This window comes from Argentina silus (assembly GCF_951799395.1).
Source record: "Argentina silus genome assembly, chromosome: 2".
Lineage (NCBI taxonomy): Eukaryota > Metazoa > Chordata > Actinopteri > Argentiniformes > Argentinidae > Argentina > Argentina silus.
The window spans coordinates 4,780,129-4,801,161 of NC_139656.1; the positions used below are offsets into that span (position 1 = coordinate 4,780,129).

General features: G+C 45.0%; 1 protein-coding gene across 1 annotated transcript in view; it reads left to right on the top strand.

Moving 5' to 3' along the window:
• Positions 1–16,770, top strand: part of pitpnab (phosphatidylinositol transfer protein, alpha b) — a 19,817-nt gene extending 3,047 nt beyond the window's left edge. Inside the window, exons 2-12 of the mRNA XM_083688244.1 lie at positions 4,426–4,456; positions 9,537–9,682; positions 10,138–10,229; positions 11,017–11,024; positions 11,625–11,699; positions 12,209–12,292; positions 12,574–12,651; positions 12,775–12,885; positions 13,628–13,750; positions 14,701–14,783; positions 15,180–16,770. Coding sequence (XP_083544370.1) covers positions 4,426–4,456; positions 9,537–9,682; positions 10,138–10,229; positions 11,017–11,024; positions 11,625–11,699; positions 12,209–12,292; positions 12,574–12,651; positions 12,775–12,885; positions 13,628–13,750; positions 14,701–14,748 — 796 coding nt within the window. The 3' untranslated portion in view covers positions 14,749–14,783; positions 15,180–16,770. The remainder of the gene's footprint in view (positions 1–4,425; positions 4,457–9,536; positions 9,683–10,137; positions 10,230–11,016; positions 11,025–11,624; positions 11,700–12,208; positions 12,293–12,573; positions 12,652–12,774; positions 12,886–13,627; positions 13,751–14,700; positions 14,784–15,179) is intronic.
• The last annotated feature ends 4,263 nt before the right edge of the window (positions 16,771–21,033 follow it).

A 21,033-nucleotide genomic window follows, 5' to 3' on the forward strand; every position in this document is an offset into this window, starting at 1 on the left:
TTCACTGTCCCATTACTTACGCAGGGCACTGTAGATGCACACACAGACACATGTTGGAGAAGCTTTACAGTCATTTACATGTTTGTCATCATTAAGTGAACAAACTGTCTCTTGTTATCAAGACTGGGTGGTTCGTCATTTCTGTTTTCCATAGCAGTACGATCACATCATATCCCACTTTTATTACAGCGCTATCAAAGCAGACCAAAGGCCAAATAGAAGTCACATGACACAAAATGTGAGTGAGCAGCTGGTGCGGAATAGGTGAAGTTACGCCCTGCAATGTAAAGATAAGGAGGAACAGGAACAGGAGGAGGAGAAGAGGGAAATGAGAGGAGAGGGTGTTTGTGTTTAAAGGGGTATTGAGACATCTGATCTCCCTGTATATAGATAGACCTTTGGACCCAGGAGGTGTGTTGTGTGTGTGTGTGTGTGTGTGTGTGTGTGTGTGTGTGTGTGTGTGTGTGTGTGTGTGTGTGTGTGTGTGTGTGAGTGCGTGCGTGTGTGAGTATGTGCGTGTGTGTAACACAGTGACTCTTAGGAAGTCAAGGTGACTGCTGTCATTGGTTGCCTGCAATGTTCTGTCATCGGATGCTGGAATCTGGGATTTGTATAACCCCGCTCACTGATGTCTCATTCTGTTGCATCTCAGACCCCTAACCGCTGATAAATGACAGGCACTTGTCTTTGGGCAACATTTCACATGCACGCACGCACGCACGCACGCACGCGTGCGCGCGCGCGCACACACACACACACACACACACACACACACATAAAGCTACTGTAATATGTTTGTAATATGAAGGGAACGGAAGATGAGTGGTTGGTAGGCGTTGAGCCCCAAGTATCGTCTTACACTCATGAGATATTAATGACTCACCACATGCAATGTGTGTGTTTGTGTGTGTGAGTGTGGGTGTGTGTGCATGCATGCATGTGTGCGTGTGTGTGTGTGTGTGTGTGTGTGTGTGTGTGTGTGTGTGTGTGTGTGCGTGCCTGAATCTCAAACCATACTGAGGGACAGCAGGAACCAGGGCTTGCAGGGTGCAGAGAAGGATTTAACCTTCATCCACTGTACATGTTTGTTTATGTGTGCTGTCAAAGCTCCACTACCACCCCAATAGGAATAAGACTCAACTCAAAGTTATGTTACTGCTCAACCTCATCACTACTTTGGTTATTCCTTGTCTCACTCCCAAAGTCTGAAAATGGCTGCTCAACTGTACATATGGGCAACATTATCTAGGGAATAATTAAAACTTGTCCATACGGACCTGTAGTAGTGGTCGGCAATCCTCGAATCCAGCATCCAGAATACCTCACTCTTATATCCCTCTTCTGATATGAGCTTTTTTCTCAAATGTTAGCCTAGCTAAGGCCTAAATCAATCCATTACGGACACCTAACCAATATATAGTACAATCAGTTTGGGCGTAGGTCCCTTTACTTGCTAAGGCCTAAGTGAAACTCACGTACAACTGTATTACTCTTGACAGGCTTTGGAACAACAATAAAATACAATAAAATCACACACACTAACCACTTGATTGAGGTCACAGGCCTAAATACCTTAAACCTCAATAATTTTGCTTCACACACTATCTAGATCAAGAATTGCGTCTCGATCCTTATGCAAGCCTAAATAGTAAATACAGCGAGCTCTATGCAAGTCCGGGGTGACCTTCTCCTTCCCTCCCAGACCCTTCCCCTCCACTGTCTGGAAGGCAGTCATCCTGTAGACCTTCTTCCATTTGTCAACCCCAGGTGTCACCTTCTATTACAGATAATAAAACATTTAATTTGCTAGGGTGTCCCTCCACAGATAACCTTCTTCCCTGAAACCACGAACCTACATCTTTCTTATAGCAGTCAATGTTGTCAGCAATACCCAATCAGCAAAACTGATACTTGTATTTATCAAATTTTGTGTCGATGGAAAAATGTGTATCATCACCCCAATGTAGAACAACTCTCCTACCAGGGGCCTATAACATCTGCTCCAGAAGACGTGGCATCCTTCTGTGGTCACACTTGGTGATCCGTGATCCCACTTGATCCAGAGCGCCCAGTACCTCTGCCCAGTACCTCTACCCAGTACCTCTACCCAGTACCTCTACCCAGTACCTCTACCCAGTACCTCTACCCAGTACCTCTGCCCAGTACCTCTACCCAGTACCTCTGCCCAGTACCTCTACCCAGTACCTCTACCCAGTACCTCTACCCAGTACCTCTGCCCAGTACCTCTACCCAGTACCTCTACCCAGTACCTCTGCCCAGTACCTCTGCCCAGTACCTCTACCCAGTACCTCTACCCAGTACCTCTACCCAGTACCTCTACCCAGTACCTCTGCCCAGTACCTCTGCCCAGTACCTCTACCCAGTACCTCTACCCAGTACCTCTACCCAGTACCTCTGCCCAGTGCCTCTGCCCAGTACCTCTGCCCAGTACCACTGCCCAGTACCACTGCTGATGATAAAAGAATCAGCAGCACCATTCAGCCCCTCAGCAGAAGAGCCAGTTAGCCAGGTCATAGTGGTTCGAAGATGAGATTTAGTCATCATCAAGTTAGGATTCGAATAGGTTCTTGTCTTGTTCCGGAAAAAAGGATATACCTCAACCTGTCCTACCAGATAAATTGTGTCTCTGCCTGATCTGACAGTTCACTTTTCAACCCCCAATTTATTTTGATCCTCTGCCAGACACCGGTCACCTTTGGGTCATACCTTTGCCGTCTCCTACTCTGAGAAAGATCCCTGTCTCCTACAGTATATCATAGATACGTGCACTTGCTTCAAGTGTTATTTGCACCGATCACAACTTCCTTTGTCTATGCTTAAGCTCAATTTGAACTTTGATAGAATCTGTCACTGTATTTACTTCTTGCTACACATCGGATACTTATTGCTGCTTATGTGCACAACCAGCCAACTCTTGTAATCAAACTCCCTCTTCTCGGAAAGTATTAAAACTTTGCTATCCCAGATGACCTTTAGTTCTAGTCTCTGATTAACCTTTCTGCAACCTCATTTTACTGATATATTAGGCCCTGGATGCCACATTGACTTCTTGCCAATATAATTCAGTTGTGTTTCATGTCTGCTCCCATATTAACCCTACGACGATGCTCCTGTTTGCAACTAGGTTCATCTCTTTCTTTAGTTCTAGTCACATCAGCTGGCCCTGTTTTATTTGGCCATACCCTATCTAATGTATGTGTGTGTGTCCGATGTGTGTACACTGACCGTGCCCATTAATTGCATCTATTGCTTTTATTTACATTACATTTACACTTGAGTCATTTAGCAGACACTCTTATCCAGAGCGACTTGCAATAAGTGCATTCACCTAAAGTCATTCAAGTAAAACCTTCCAAGTTCCAAAAGCAGTCACAATGCTAGAGAAAGGGAAGAAAACCATTTGTTATTTGTATTTTTATTTCATACATTGCATCTTGGTGCTTTAATATATGTAATAATTATATAATTAATATATGCTTTAATATAATATATTATATTTCCACTAATGTGTAGATACCCCCAGTGTGAGACTCTGTAGACATTCGAGAAATAACCATTCACTTACTTACTGGGTCTAAAATAATATTTGGGTAAGTAAGGGGTTCACAGGGGCCCACCCACACCATACCTCCATCTTGTGTCCTCTCATTCTCAATGAAAGTTTCACCCAAAGACGAGCCTCTTGTCACCCAAAATGGCTTCTGCTGGCGCCAGCTCACTCTAGTCTGAGTTAGAGTTTGAGTTAATGGGTGTTAATTGCAGTCACAGTACAACTCTGAGAGATCCTCCTCCTATCTGTTATGCATGGCCAGATCTGACTTGTTATGCCTGTCTGGCTAATTGGAAGAGGAATAGTCAACCTCGCCACAATTCACAGTTGTAATTAATAATATATTCAATATATGTTAATGTGCAATCTTATCTTTTTCCCCATACCATGGGATCACACTAGGCTATGTTCCTCTTTGCCTATGTGTGAACCAGCAGTGCACAGACATTACTCCGTCTCTCTCCTCGAGAATATATCAGCTCTCCTCAGATGATGACTCACTTTGAATCCATCTGAAGCAGAATAGTGGTTGTCTTTATTCCTCCTAAGGGTTCTAGTCCTCCTCTGATACCGAGAGGAGACAGAGAAGACCAGTGTCTCAACTGTCAGTTACTCATCACATCAGGCTGCAGTAGTGAGTTTATGTAACATGAACCAACCATAAATCTATAATAATTATATGTCTGGTACCAACCCATGTCAGGATTCCATACAATGATTACAGCAGTGCTCTGGACTTCAAAGCACTGCTCAGGGGGGTGGCTGCTGAAATGAGATGGTTTGTCTTGTTTTAAGTGATGTTTTATTGTAACCTCCCCTCCCATCTCTCTCTTTCTCTCTCTCCTTCGTTCTAGTCGAGTGATTCTGCCCATATCTGTGGAGGAGGTAAGTTCTGGTTCAGTACTTTGTGTGTGTCTGTGTGTGTGTGTGTGTGTATGTGTGTGTGTGTGTATGTGTATGTGTGTGTGTGTGTATGTGTGTGTGTATGTGTGTGTGTGTGTGTGTGTGTGTATGTGTGTGTGTGTGTGTGTGTGTGTGTGTGTGTGTGTGTGTGTGTGTGTACAAGGCCAGGGTACACTATACCTCACATTAGGATCTCACTCTAACTGCAATGAATAACCGTTCATCACCATATCATACAGTGTTCCATTTATACAGACCAGTTATTGAATAATAATGATAATAGTACAGTCAGCATATTCTCTCACTGTTACCCCCCCTTCTCTCCTTCTCTCCCTCTCTATCTCGCTTTCCCTCTCCCTCTCCCTCTCTCTCTACCTCTGTACTATCCTCATTTCCACTGTAGTTTGTCATTCAATTCAGCAGGCACACAGTTCTGCATACACAATGAGTTACCTGACGCCACCTCGCCGTGTCTCTCTTTCTCTTTCTCCCTGGTCCCTCTCTTTCTCAGACAAAGTCAGACAAAGATGGTACAAACTGAGCTGGTTTGGACAGAGCTGGTTTAGACCAGTGTTTCCCAGAGCCCTAGATTTGAAATACAGTATATACTGTAGTATGTACTCTATTTATAATTTATGGTGTTTCCCAAACGGTGCTTTGTGACTCACAGCCAGTCCCTCTTGCATTAAATGAGTTCAGATGAGAAACCAGCTCAGATGTACAGTAGATTATAGAAGCCTGATTTGATATTGACTTGTTTAGACTTGTTTAAAAAGGAACTACGACAGAGCCTGGTTTGACACAGCCGTTGCATTAGATCCAGCCGAGCTGTGTTCTGTGGCTGCCAAGTGGACTGTTGTAACCCAGTGTGTGATACACTTTGCAGAGTCAGGTTTTGTCTGGCCGCCGCTTTTACCCAGGAGGCTTTGCTATTCCTGGATCCAATTCATTCAAGCTAGGAATTGTGGGTAGAGAACTTTGGCTAGCTTGGGGGAAGGAAAAAGCCCCCACCACAGCAAGTCAGTCACTTTGCCAATAAGCCAATGTCTGTCCGTTTGATTGTGAGTTTATCCAATGAGTCTTTTTGTCAGTAAGCTTGTCTGTCTGTCAGTCAGTCAGTGTTCCAGAGTGATGCTTTTACTGGAGCCAGTTTGTCTCGGTCTGTGCAGCAGGTAGTTTTATCTGCAGATAGTCACACTGGCAGGCAGGCAGGCAGGCAGGCAGGCAGGCAGGCAGATAGACAGACAGACAGACAGACAGACAGACAGACAGACAGACAGACATACAGACATACAGGCAGTCAGGCAGGCAGGCAGGCAGACAGACAGACTGACTGACATATCATTCCGACTGTGTATGTGTGTGTGTGTGTGTGTGTGTGTGTGTGTGTGTGTCAGAGCTCTGAAAAACTGCTGTCAGAGGGAAATACAATCTCTCTTTCTTTTTCTTTCTCTCTCTTCGCTCTCGTCATTTGCCTTTCCCTCCTCTTCCCATTTCTCTCTCTCTCACTCTGCCTGTGTTAACAACTTTCTCTCTCTACCTCTCTCTTCCCCCCTTCCCTCCTTCCCCCTCTCTCTTGGATGCAGCACTACTGTATGTCCCTGTTACTCTCTCATTCTGTCTTGCTCTTGTGTGTTTGGTATAGATGAGAAGGCTAAAAATAATCTCTCTCCGTCTCTCTCTCTCACACACACACACACACACACACACACACATACACACACACACACACACACATACACACACACACACATACACACACAACCACACACGCACACACACACACACACACACAACCACACACACACACACACACACACACACACACACACACACACACACACACACCCCGTGGGGGAAAGGAAAACGATCAGATGAAGGTGAGAGAGAGAAATAGAACAAGGGAGACAGAGGGGTATGGTGGAGGATGATCAAATGAGAGGTAAACACATAGGGTACATAATGGGGGCAGTAAATAGAAGGTAAATAGAAGGTAAATAGAAGGTGAGGACTGAGAGGGTTTAAGAGGTGATGTTGTCATGGATATCATCAAAGAGAAGTTGGATTGATGTATTTTTGGCAGGTTTTAGTTGAGCCATAAATGACCTTGTTGGGCCCCAGATAGAGTGGTGTGCTCCTGCTTTAAGGTTACTCTGTAGTGGGATAGTGATGCTCTGTCCCTGCTTCTGTCCCTGCTCTGTCCTTGCTTCCGTCCCTGCTTCTGTCCCTGCTCTGTCCCTGCTTCCGTCCCTGCTCTGTCCCTGCTCTGTCCCTGCTCTGTCCCTGCTTCTGTCCCTGCTTATGTCCCCGCTTCTGTCCCTTCTTCTGTCCCTGCTTCTGTCCCTGCTCTGTCCCAGCTTCCGTCCCTGCTTCCGTCCCTGCTTCTGTCCCTGCTTCCATCCCTGCTTCTGTCCCTGCTTCCGTCCCTGCTTCTGTCCCTGCTTCCGTCCCTGCTTCTGTCCCTGCTCTGTCCCTGCTCTGTCCCTGCTTCTATCCCTGCTTCTGTCATGCTCTGTCCCTGCTTCCATCCCTGCTTTGTCCCTGCTTCCATCCCTGCTTCTGTCCCTGCTTCTGTCTCTGCTTCTGTCCCTGCTTCTGTCCCTGCTCTGTCCCTGCTTCCATCCCTGCTTCTGTCCCTGCTTCTGTCCCTGCTTCCATCCCTGCTTCTGTTCCTGCTTCTTTCCCTGGTTCTGTCTCTGCTTCTGTCCCTGCTCCATCACCACCAGCTACCGGCTCCACTCTGCCGTCTCACCACAGCTGTGTGACTGTTCTGTACTAGCGGGAAAGAGAGGACTATATGAACGGGCGGGTGTTCAATAACGCTTATTATTGGGCCGAACAGTAAGGACTGAATCCTTATACGTGATCGGTGTGCATCATTTGGGCTCTTACGTAAATGATGTCAGTGGAATATTTTATGAAAATATGAGTGATGGCAATAACATCAACATACCTGATTTTAGCTATTCACGGTCTAGATAAGTAGGTGATGGAATGTGTTCCTCATTCTTCATTCCGTTTCATGCATTACAATGAGCCCGTCCTCCATTTCTACCTCCTCCTCTACTGAATGTGTTAGTGCTGGGCTGAAACTAACTCCCTGAAGCTCCTCACAACCAGGAGTGAAGAACATCATGGATGTACTGTGGTACTATGACCTAAGGAATATTGTATAACTTTATTGACAGAAAGGAATACAGCTTTGGGAGTTAATCATGTTGTGAAATATTGATGCTTAGATTAAAGAGTAGGACTATGGAGAGGTCATAGGTTACATTTTAGCTTTCATATGATACCTTGAGTTTGAAAATATCTCTTTTGGTTGTTGAGCTACAATAAGTGAAGTGGATTAACATCCAGTTACTGAATGACTGCGTGGGTTCCATACAGGGAAATAGCAACACAAATGTATAAACACAGTATACAATACTAATATTAAGGTAATAATGTATTATTTTATTATTTATTACATATAACATTGCAATAAATTCAATAAAAGTGTTGATATTAGTTGACCAGGGACTATACTTGAACATTAATGAAGTTTGATGTTTTTTTAAAGAACTTTGAAGACTTTTTCTGGTAGATGTTTTCTTCGACACTTTTCTGTATGTTTGACCAGAAGTCAAAGCCTTTGCTTATCCCTATTCTTATGATGGCAGATGGTTGAGAAATGTATTTCTGACTTAAATTCCCCAAAATATAGACTGTTAGCTTTCATTTGTCGCCCCATTTGATATGCTCTGATGAATTTCACATTTTGGTCCTCATGGGTCCTTTTACATAGAACTGCCCCATTTAAAACATCTGTTATGATATTATTATAGATGGCATTATGTGTGTGTGTGTGTCTGTCTGTGTGTGTGTGTGTGTGTGTGTGTGTGTGTGTGTGTGTGTGTGTGTGTGTGTGTGTGTGTGAGAGAGAGAGGGAGAGAATATTATTAGGGAAGGTTCAACCACTCCTTCAGACCTATTTGAATCTTTATTTTAAGCGAATATTGAACAAAGTTTTGGGGAAACGTGGTTACATAAAAAACCCAGGGAGATTTTAGGGATTTTAACATTCTGTTCCTGTGGAATTGCCCAATAGCAACTGATTTAAGCATGTTACAACTGACTTACCTAACACTGTCCGACACAAACTGTTCAGATCAGCAAACGATAGGAAATGATAGCTAGCCAGCTAGAGTTGGTGTTGTGTTTGGCTCCAGGGGAAGTTGGAATGAGGAAGCTTTGGCCTTATCAACGCTCTTGTGCCAAGCATGTGACCAACAACACAATAAAAATGGTATAGTCTGACCTGTGTGTGTGTGTGTGTGTGTGTGTGTGGTATGTGCTAGTATATGGGCAGGTGTGCCTGTAGATGGTATGTGCTGGTGTGTGAGTTTTTGTGTGCTTGTGTGTATGTGTGTGTGTGTGTGTGCATGTGTACGTGTGTGTGTGTGTGTGTGTGTGTGTGTGTGCGCGCATGTGTGTGAGTGTGAGCATTTGTGTGAGTGTATGTGTGTGTGTGTGCTGTACCCAGTGGATTAGAGGTGATGAGGTGAACAAATGAATGGAGCCATTGTTCTGTGTATCACATCACACGCTACACACTGAGTAACAGAAGGACAGGGGGAGGAGAGGAAAGAGAGGGATGAGAGGAGAGAGGGTTGGAGAAACGAGGAGTGGTATCGGAGGGGAATCAGGAGTGAGGGGAGGGGTCGTAGAAAAGAGATGGGATGAGAGGAGAGAAATTTGATTAAAAAATAGCGGGATCAGATAAATGAGGAGAATCAGTAATCCTGTTGTCCCTGAGCAGATAGACGCTCCACACATGAGTGGAATGAGGAACCGATGGGATGAAATGATGAAACAATGAAATGAAACGGTGACTGAGTGAATATGACAAAACGCATTGTTGACATTGTTGTCTTTCAATCAGTCGTTAACAAATGTTCCGACGCCTCTGCTTTTTCAAAACTGCCGGTATGACAGGAAAGTTGCAACGCACAATTCATAATCTCTCTATCTTGCTCTCCACCAACATCTCCCCCCCCCCCCCCCCCTTTCTCTGTTTCAGTACCAGGTAGGCCAGCTGTACTCTGTGGCTGAAGCCAGTAAGAATGAGACGGGAGGAGGAGAAGGGGTGGAGGTCCTGAAGAATGAACCCTATGAGAAGGATGGAGAGAAGGGGCAGTACACACACAAAATCTACCATCTGCAAAGGTACATCCACACCCAGTATGGGCCTGTAGCAGACAGTCACACATGGAAGGACTTCTGTCTCAGCCAACTCCCTGCTGCAGTCCAGCTCATTTTCATTTCTCCCAGAGACTTAGATAATCAATGAATGCCACTGATCGTCTAGACAACCAGACATCAGTGAGTGATTGATATAATATTATTTTTAAGGTTATTTTTTTTGGAGTGGGGCAGTCCCTCTCTTATATTTTGTTATTGGATAGAGACATTGGAGAGAGACAGGAAAGTAAGGAGGAGAGGGCATGTCAGCAGGGTATGGGCTGGATTCAAACCCATGCCGACATGGGCATGTGTGTGCATTGTAGGCTGTGGTGATAGCCCACTGGACCACCCCAGGCCACGATATACTCATTTGATAACCATGATGACCTCAAAGGTGTCTTATGTCTGTAATATGATTATATCTACCTCTCTTACAGTAAAGTGCCGTCATTTGTCAGAATGCTGGCTCCAGCATCCGCCCTCAACATTCATGAGAAAGCCTGGAATGCTTACCCCTACTGTCGTACAGGTACCCAGAACACACACTACTCACCAAGAATACCAGATCTACTCACACACACATACACACGCACGCGCATGCGCACACACACACACACACGTACGCACACACGCACACACACACGTACGCAAACACACATTTGAGTTTGATATTAAGGTACAGAATAAGACATTGTGTCTGTCTCTGTCTGTCTCTCTCTCTGTCACTGTCTGTCTCCCTCTCGCTCTCTCTCTCTCTCTCTCTCTCTCTCTCTCTCTCTCTCTCTCTATCTTTCTCTCTCTCTCTCTCTCTCTCCCTCTCTCTCTCTCTCTCTCTCCCTCTCTCTCTCTCTCCCCCCCTCTCTCTCTCTCTCTCTCCCTCTCTCTCTCTCTCCCCCCCTCTCTCTCTCTCTCTCTCCCTCTCTCTCTCTCTCTCTATCTTTCTCTCTCTCTCACCTTTAAGGAGTGTTTAAATAATTTAATGTGTGTGCAGACAGAGGAGGGTTGGGGTTACAGAAAACGTAGAGGACTGAGATTACACACACACTGACAGACAAGCATCTCACAGACACACACACACACACACACACACACACACACACACACACACACACACACACACACACACACACACACACAAACTGTGACTGAGGTTTGTCACACTAGATTGACTGACAGGTAGTTGACTTGGTTTGGGTTGTTAGAATGCCATGTTGTTGATAGTTGGATTCTTGTTCTGCTTACGAACTATGTCATCTGATGTCAAATCATTTCTCTTCCCCTCTTCCCCTCTTTTCTATTTCCCTTTGGTCCTGCAGTTATCACCGTAAGTACACCTATGCTTTTCTCTCTCTCACATGAACCCACACATGTTATATTGTGGATACCAGGGAAGGCTGGTGGAGGTAGAAATCGGAGGACAGGCTCATTGTGATGCATGGAACGGAATGAGGAATGGTCCACACGTATTAGATACCATTCCTCATTCCGTTTCATGCATTCTGTTCCATGCATAAAATGAGCTCGTCCAATTCCAATTTGGGCCTCCAGCCGCCTCCACTGGTGGACACACACATGCTCACACACCATTGACTGCGCAAGAAAGATACTTCTTGACTGCAGCAGAAAGATGAGAAAGAAACTCTATCTGCTACAGTGAAAGGGGAGAGGGAGACACTGACACCAACACTCAGTGAGTGTGTGTCTGTGTGTGTGTGTGTTTGTGTGTGTGTGTGTGTGTGTGTGTGTGTGTGTGTGTGTGTGTGTGTGTCTGTGTCTGTGTGTTTGTGTACAAGCATGAGGGAGAGACTGTGTGTATGTGATCCTTGTGTGTGTGTGTGTGTGTGTGTGTGTGTGTGTGTGTGTGTGTATGTGTGTTTTGTAGACATGTGAATGATTGATCATTATTTCTCTCTGCCCACTGTAGAATGAGTACATGAAAGAGAACTTCCTGATCAAGATTGAGACGTGGCACAAACCTGACCTGGGACACCTTGAGAATGTGAGTTTGTGTGTGTGTGTGTGTGTGTGTGTGTGTGCGTGTGTGTGTGTGTGTGTGTGTGTGTGTGTGTGTGTGTGTGTGGGTATAAACATTAGGGCTGTCTGTCAGTCGATTAAAAAATGTGTTGCTTAATTTGTTCCTATTAGTTGTGATTAATCTAATGTGGAAATGTGACATTTTCCAGCTTCCAATTAAGGCCTTTAACAATCAGTGGGGGAGTACTAGGGTACTTTACAAGTTAACAATGAAATGATAGCCTCCAAATCAATGGTGAGAATTCCCATTCCCATTCCCATTCCCATTCCTAATCCAATTAATATTAATTCAAATTAATATAATATGCTTTACAGCCCTAATTAACATGTGTTTCTATGTATACAGCATCTGTGTGTGTGTGTGTGTGTGTGTGTGTGTGTGTGTGTGTGTGTGTGTGTGTGTGTGTGTGTGTGTGTCTGTGTGTGAATAGACAAGTGTTAGTGTGTGACTATACTTCTACGTTCCCGATGCAGGTGCATGGTCTGGATGCAGATACCTGGAAGAAGGTGGATGTAGTTTACATTGACATCGGAGACAGGAGCCAGGTAGAGTCTAAGGTGAGACCGGGATATTGGTCCCATTCAGACAGCCTGTGTGGTTTCATTGGCCATAGCTGGGAAGGTTGGTTACAACAGTAACAATAACAGACAAATACATACACATGAGTGTACCAAAAACAGGTCAATGAGAAAAGCATACAACATCAATTAGAGGGTTTACAAGAGCAATAGGCAGCTGCGTTAGGAGCAGCTGCGCTCAGACTCAAGGCCTCACACATCATCCACCACACTGTGTGTCCCTCCATACACACACTGATATACTCTGATTGTCTCTCCAGGACTACAAACCAGAGGAGGATCCCTCTAAGTATAAATCAGTGAAGACGGGGAGAGGCCCCCTAGGACCAGACTGGAAGGTACAGTAGTGTGTGTGTGTGTGTGTGTGTGTGTGTGTGTGTGTACATGTGTGTACATGTGTGTACATGTGTGTGTGTTTAAAACAATGGAAATGGAGAAAACAACTTGTTGTGTATTTGCAGAAAGAGCTCCCCAAGAAGACGGACTGCCCACACATGTGTGCTTACAAACTGGTCACTGTCAAGTTCAAGTGGTGGGGGCTGCAGAATAAAGTGGAGAACTTCATCCAGAAGGTATGACTGTGTGTGTGTGTGTGTGTGTGTGTGTGGGGTGGGGGGGGTGGTGTGTGTGTGTGTGTGTGTGTGTGTGTGTGTGTGTGTGTGTGTGTGTGTGTGTGTGTGTGTGTGTGTGTGTGTGTGTGTGTGTGTGTGTGTGTGTGTGTGTGTGTTGGGGGGAGGATGGCACATCTGACATTACCACAGGTCACAGAGGAGGAAAATACAGTAGGTCGTAGAACAGCAGCACAGAATCAGCTAGCAGTCTCACAGTGTTCCCTACAGAGAGGACACTAAAGAGAGAAATATTGCCCTCCTCCAGAGAGTGTCATGGATAGTTTATGTGTTGTTAATGTTTATGGGTTTTACCTTGGTGTCTCAGCAGCTGTGCTAGCAAACTGCTGTATCCCCAGAGTGATGGTTGAAACATACTGCTGCTACATCTGGCTTGTTATGACCTCTAGTGGTCAGGTGGGGTGAAGCAGGTTTGGCTCATTCTCCAACTTTGATTCTCAAAAAACCGAACATGAAACTGTCTTCATTTCTTTTATTCCGGTGTCTCATCCTGACCTTTATTTGACCTTTTTGCTCTACCGTCAATGTTTATTTCCTTTCAAGGTGCAATTATTTGAATGCACCGCAATGAATCAGGCCCTAAATGTGCACTTTGACTTTGAAGTTTGACTTTGAAGCGTTGATGCTTTGAAGCTTGTCGACATCTTCGTTCTCTTTTAACTCCTTTTAACTCCTTCTTTTTCAGCAAGAGAAGCGTTTGTTCACTAACTTCCACCGCCAGCTGTTTTGCTGGATCGATAAGTGGATCGAGCTAACCATGGAGGACATCCGTCGCATGGAGGAGGAGACACGCAAGCAACTAGATGAGGTGAGGGAGAGAGAGGGGGAGAGAGAGAGAGAGAGAGAGGGGGGAGGGGGGAGGGATAATAGTTAGTAATAATAGTAATAATAGTTTAGGACAAGAAACAAGTAATAAGTTGAGAGAGAGAGAATGATTGAATAAATGAATGAAAGAGAGAGAGAGAGAGAGAGAGAGAGGAAGTACTTCAGGTAGTCCTGGGAATCCATAGGGTGTTCAGGCTTTTGTTCCAGTCCAACTCAAATACACCTGCTGATTCTACTACTCAAGGTCTTGATAACCAGTTGATTAGTGGCCTCAGGAGTGTTAGTGCTGGGTTGGACAGGTCCCTAACAGAGCATTGAAACAGTTAATCGGTCTGGTGGCATGAATAATGGGATGAAATATTTAACGAGGCGCCTGGGCTCCATACAAAAGGACCAGGAAAGCACAAGCAGGGGCATTCAGGCCTTCGCTTGTGTGTGTGTGTGTGTGTGTGTGTGTGTGTGTGTGTGTGTGTGTGTGTGTGTGTGTGTGTGTGTGTGTGTGTGCGTGTGTGTGTGCGTGTGTGTGTGCCTGTGTGTGTGCGCGTGTGTGTGTGCGTGTGTGTATGTGCGTGTGTGCGTGTGTGTCTGTGTGCGGCATCCATGCCTTTGTGTATGAGGTTCTTACTGTATCATCCACTGCACTCATAGACAATTGATATAACCTCTCTCTCTCTGGCTCTCTGAGTATCCCATTTACCTCACTCTCTCCTTATCCTTTTTTGTGGATGAGTGAAGTTAAGAGGGTGTCATTTTGAGTTCTCTTTTTTGGTTTGTTCATACTGTCTACGCAGCCTTGAAGCTCTCTGTATTTTCTTTGGTTTGTTTTAAAGCTATGTCATCATTTCACTGTACAATAAAGGTTTATCAAACTGTAAACTCTCTCCCCCCCCCCCCCCCCTCCTCTCCCTCTCTCTCTCCTCCTCTGTGTGTCAGATGAGAGTGAAGGATCCTGTGAAAGGGATGGTGGCTCTAGAAGACTGAGGGTGTGCTGGACTGTGAATGCTGCTGCTCAACTGGTAACCAACTGTCATGTGGGATTCCTCCAAAACCTCAACTCAATCAAACCCGCAATGCGGTGTGGAGCCTTTTCTCCTGTTATGGAGTAAAATCTCCATAAGCTTATGGATAACCCTTTGTAAAAAAAATCCTGCCAGACTTCCTCACAAGTAGATGTTTCCAGTTTTTGGGAGTAGTTGTACACTGCACTAACATTGTTATGGTAACGGCTGCCTGAAGAAGCTACACCTGTGTCTTGTAAGTCATGTCATATACTGGGACTGATATACTGGGACTGATATACTGGGACTGAGACTGGGACTGTATGGTCCTCTAGTGATGTTTCTAGTGATGATACTGTAGCTAAAATGTCATTCTCTCTCCACCCCATTCCCTCTTCTCTGTTTTTCTCTCAGATTAGACCTGTATACCCAGACACCAGCGGATTCACCTCCTTCTTCTCCTCCTCCTCCTCCTCCTCCTCCTCCTCTTCTATTGGCACAGCTTCTCTGTCCGCCTGGTCCAGTCCAACTCCCCCCCCCCCCTCCTCCTCCTCCTCTGGAGCACCTGGACCACCCCTCTCTCTCTTCTAGAGTGGACTGACCTTCTCAACTCTGATGTAAACCAACCCAGTTCTGCCATCTAGCTACCGACGGGCAGACACAGCTCTGATGCCTCCAGTAGCAGCAACACTATAGGTCTCCAAAAGATTCTAAACTACAGAGATGGGATTTAGGAGTTATTTCTATTTAAGAGAACACACAGGTGTGTACATAACATATACAGTATATAGGGGAAGCTAAGTCATTGTATTGAGATGTATAAACAGGGTTTTTAAATGATTTTGTCTGTAAGTTTTGTCTGTGGATGTTTCCGGACCAAGCTGTATCTGCTCAGTGTTACGTTTTGATCTCGTCGTGACTGTTTTGTTTGTTTTTGTTTGTTTTCTATTTTACTTCATTTATCGACCGGCCACACCTCATCCCTACATCCTCAAGTCTACATGCTCAAATCTGTTTTTGTTTTTTTAAATTATTTTCCTTAAATAAAGAAACAATCCCAATGAAACACTCTCACCCCAGACCCTCCCTCTCCCCCCTCCCTTCCCTCTCCACCATAGACCCCTCCCTCTAAATAACAACAGTTGATGGGAGTTGTAGGCCTGTGAGTGTGTGTGTGAGCGGCACACACACGTGTGTGTGCTTGCATGTCTGTGTGTATATGTGTGTCTGTGACAGACGTGGGCAAAATGTATATTTAAATATTTGACAAATATTTGAAAAACATAAAGTGTACTCGATTTCCTTGTCAGGCGCAATGGAAGCACTGGAATAGTCTCGGAAGTGCAAACGTTGCGTGCAAGGCCAGCTAGATCAAGTACACCTCATGTTTTTCAAATATCTTTTTTGCCTAGGTCGGGTGTATGACTGTGTCTATGCATGTGTGTGGGGATAGGGGAGGGACAGAGGTAATTGTAAGGTTGAGGTCAGGGTTGTTAATCGATCACAGAACTCAACCTGTGTTGTATTGGTCTTGCCTGTGCTGTATTACTGACCTCCTACAAGGCTGGACGTCCTCTCGGCATGTAACTAAAGTGTTCATGTTTTCTTGTTGGCTTGTGTGTGGTTCTGCATTGTGTGTTGGTGGTGTAGGTCTTCAGGCACGTGTTGTTATCTCCTAAATCTCTGATTTATTTATCATTCCTCAGCTCCTCTCGTCCAATTTGTCAGTTTGATTCCCAACAAGTGCAATAATCATGCTAGTTCACACATACTGTACTGTACGGTAGCGCTTCAGTGGGGTGCTAACCCTAACCCTAACCCTAACCCTAACCCTACACCCATAATAGAGAGAGAGTTTCTCTCCCATCAGATAGACATAAGTGAATGAGCACAGAGCAACGCATCGTATGAGTGTTGAATATCCCCTTGTTCCACTGACAAGCCTTCTTCTGTTCAGTTCAGCACTGTACAGGTTATAGCTAAGGTCAGGGGGTTATAGCTAGGGTCAGGGGGTTATAGCTAGGGTCAGGGGGTTATAGCTGGGGTCAGGGGGTTATAGCTGGGGTCAGGGGGTTATAGCTAGGGTCAGTCACAGTTACAGGTGGTCACATTCTCCTGTGTAGAGATGGTCTAGACTGACTGACTGACTGGCATGTTCTGGTAAATGATTTGGATCCAATCTAGTAGTCTTAACAGTTGGCCATTTCTGCTTTTGACCCTCTCTTTCCTGCCCTTCCCTCCCATTCTTTCACCTCTGATGGATAAATAACCTTATCCAGCAATAGCAATAATTCCTCCTCCTCCGCTTTATCCTTTGTATTCTATCTCCCCACTCCATGATTTAGTTCCCAAATGTAGAATGTTTAGTTTGACTTCTAGTTTTGGTTCTCGTAGTGGTGTGATATGTGTGTGTGTGTGTGTGTGTGTGTATGTGTGTGTGTGTGTGTGTGTGTGTGTATGTGTGTGTGTGTGTGTATGTGTGTGTGTGTGTGTGTGTGTGTGTGTGTGTGTTTGGTGTTTGGTGTCTGTATTACAGTTTTTTTCTGTAGGGTGGGTGAGGAGGGGTAAGTACGATGAGGAGGGAAGGTGAAAGGGGGAGGGTTAGCATAGATTGGCATGGGAACAGGGTCTGCAGTCAGGAACTGTCTTACATGTCTTACACATGTCTGTGACTCTCTGCCCTCCTGTCCTGTCTATCATCCTCCGTTTCATCCCCCTTTCCTCCTCTTCCTCATCTTCCATATTCTTGACTGTACAAAACTTTGAACAATACTCCACATTTCTCTGGTTCTGGATGCCCAACCCCCCCATCCTTTACTCCCTCCCTCCATCTCGCCCTCCATCTGGCATTGCTCTTTGTTTCTTGACATGGGCTCCTCAATGAATCACAGAGATGTGTGGATGTACTGTATGTACTGATATTGTATATAGTATATACATTTATGTAGATGAACACATATATATAGGTCAGACTGTCCTGCCAAACCTACAGCACACCCCCCTCCTCTAAATCCTGAACTTGAAACCCTAAACCCTAAACTCCACATTCAGCCTGTTTCTGTTGATGAGATACTGTAGGAATGCTGTGGTATTAGTGGTGATGGGCCTCCTGGCTGAAGAAGCACCATGAGAAGGTTTGTAGTGTATTTCTGTGTTGATACTACCTGGAGGAGTTGGCATTAACTGGCCATTTTAGAGCCATACTGTCACAACGTCTATCTGATCACGTTTTATTCATTTGGACATGTGGTATTCAGAGACCACGTGTGTCCTTGGACAGTTGGCTTTGTGTTTGGCTTTTAGACTTTTCGGGATGATCTGGACTGAGAAAAAAGAATGGGAAATAAACATATGACCCCCCAACTCTGTAGCTCCTCCATCTCCTCTTTCCCTCTCCTTCCGGGACCACCTCTCATTGGCAGGACGGTGTATAAATATATTTTTGTTCTGAATGTTGTCGTACCTCTATCTTCAGTCTCTGAACCACAACAATCTCTCACTGAAAGGGTCTGGTCCTCTTAGTCATTTCACAGTTGATGAGGTTGCCCATAGACGCTGACCTTGGGTTCGTTTTGTGTCTTTTTAACGGTTGAACGATAGGGTGATTCTACATCTGTGCACATGGGTTCAATACGTACCTAGAGATTGAAGGGGTGGATGTTATGAAGTAAAATCGGTGGAAATGGTAAATGTTAAGAGTCAGAAGCTACCTTTGCAAACTAGTGAGAGATTGTGGATCAAAGAGACAATCTCATAGATATCTCGTTGTTAGATTCCTCGATTTGTAATCAGAATATGGAACCAATGATTTCAGAACCCCAAACTGTAGATTTTTTTTTACATTTATGTTTTCTCTCTCACTTCCTGACTTGTCACATGTTTTTGTTTCTTTTACTGTGAATTTGTGCCTTTTTGTCATCTTATCTTCCAATAACACTACATTGGAGACGTGAAAAATATTCAATAAATGAATAAAAATGAGGAAAGTAAATGTTGTCTTGTTCATTCAATCTCCTGATTTATGGTTTGTCCAAATCGCCTTGGTAACCCCCCTTGCCACAAACCTTCTTTCTCCTTCAAGATCACTCCCCCCTCTATTACAGCAACAGGACTTTTACAGCAAAACATCACATGACACAGTGGACTCTAAACTACCAGTACCCCCCCTCCTCAATTCCCCACCCAAGCCTCTTCATAACCCTAGCCCACCCTCCCTCCCTGCTCTCCCCTTCCAAGCCCTCCTCCTCTGCACTCTCCCTCCCCTCGGTCTATCCCCCCTCCCGCCCTGCCCAGCATTGTTACCCAACTCTCCCCCTCTCCGAGCTCAAATCCCCTGCTCCCAATCAGCCAGGGTCAGGGGACAGGGATGGATGGATGGATGAGAGAAGAAGGGGGTCATTCTCTTCTCCCCCCCCCCCCTCCCTGCCCCCCCCCCCCCCCCCCCCCATTCTAGGACCAGAGAGAGTAATCAGGCTTTGGACAGAAGAGAGATTACAGTAAACCCTGTTTAGGGGGCAAAAGGGGGCCTACAGAGGGGAGAGTGAGAAAATAAAAAGTTAAATGAATGCGTTGATGACGCTAGGGTTAAGGGTTGGTTGACTGAGAGGAAAGAGTTTAGTGTTTTTTAGTGGGAGTGTGCTTTTTTTAGAATTACTGATAAATCAATTACACTGATTTATCAGTAAGAGTCAAGGTGACACAAACCAGTTGGACTGCAACACTTCAAGACAGGAGATGTGGCATTGACTCCAAAACCACATATTCAACCACATATACAGCATGTGTACCACTGGGTTGGACCAGGTTGTGCTCTCAGCACCGAATAAATGCCAGTGAAAGAATGAAAGCACTCATAAGGGAAATTCGAATTAATTAAATTAAGTAGCCTGACGCTTGCAGAGGACAACGTGCTAATTGACCTGTCAGATCGTGGAGGTGAATGATTTAATTAATGATTTAATGATTTAATTCACATATGGAATAATAAAGTAGCCTACAGTAGCCTATGCGCTCCATACTGTAAAGAAAGTATTAGCAAACATACAATGAAAGCATTGAGGTAACAGCTAATGCACGTCATGGTTATATACAACAAATAGCTGTAAACAGTCGTGTCCATTCATGATGGTGATAATGCGTTTTTTGTTGTTGTTAACTAATAGCCTGACGCTCATAACACCGGCGAGCGGGCGCTTTAAGGGCGGAGCACCCTTTAGATTGGCAGAGAGAGCCGGAAGTTCGAGCGCAGAAATCTGGCAACACTGTGCAAGAACGGTGTAAACATAGCGTGAGGCAGGCGCATTCACTGGATACCGCACAGGAGACTCATCATCTGCGCGCAAGGGATCATTTTATTGGACAGCGCAGGACACGCACCCATCACATACATCACGCTTCCCTCGGACAGATAGGTAAGCAGAAATACATGGGTGTAGGAAGAAAACTTCAAATGACAGCCGTAGCCGTAAGAATGTTTGCTGAAGCTTGTAAACATGTTTTTAAGTGCGCGTGCGCCCGAATCTTATGACTACGACAGCGGTGATTGATGCGCTCTACTGCTGCTCTTTTGGGAAGTGAATAGATTTCATTGTCAGTTAACAGACACACTCACACATTTGAATACTCTATTTGGGTTCACACTAAAGCTTTACATCAAAGAACCCAAAATATAACAAAGGTCATACAAATAGTCAGGGACACAGGTAACATCTTCTTCGCCATACAGCTAAGCTTCCCACAACAGCTGACACAGAACATCATCTTGCAAGCTGCTTGTTTTTTTTCTTTGGGAGGCCTGCCATGTTCTGTTAGTGGTTGTGCACAAGGCACTGGTATTTGGCACATATCTTGTCAGAAAATATCTTGTCATCATTCTCACTGAACCAACTTGCCACAAGTTTTTTTAACTGGAATTTTAACTGTTGATGGTGATGCCTGTTTACCTTCACTAGCAATTAGGTTGACAATGCACTCATGCCTGGCAATGTAAAGGCCTTTGTATGCATCGCTGCCATTAGTGATATGTGCCACTAATGTACCCCCCCCCCCCCCCCACACACACACACACACACACACACACACACAAACACAGCTGCGACAACCATCTACTGACACAACAGGTGTGTGTGCGTGTGAGTGTGTGTGAGAGAGAGACAGAGTCAGAGAGTTTCCACAGAGAGACTGGTGGGAAGTTAGTCTGACTAATACAGAGTCTGTGACTCAAACCCATCTTTGTGGCCCCAATGTGTAACACCTTCATTAATAGATC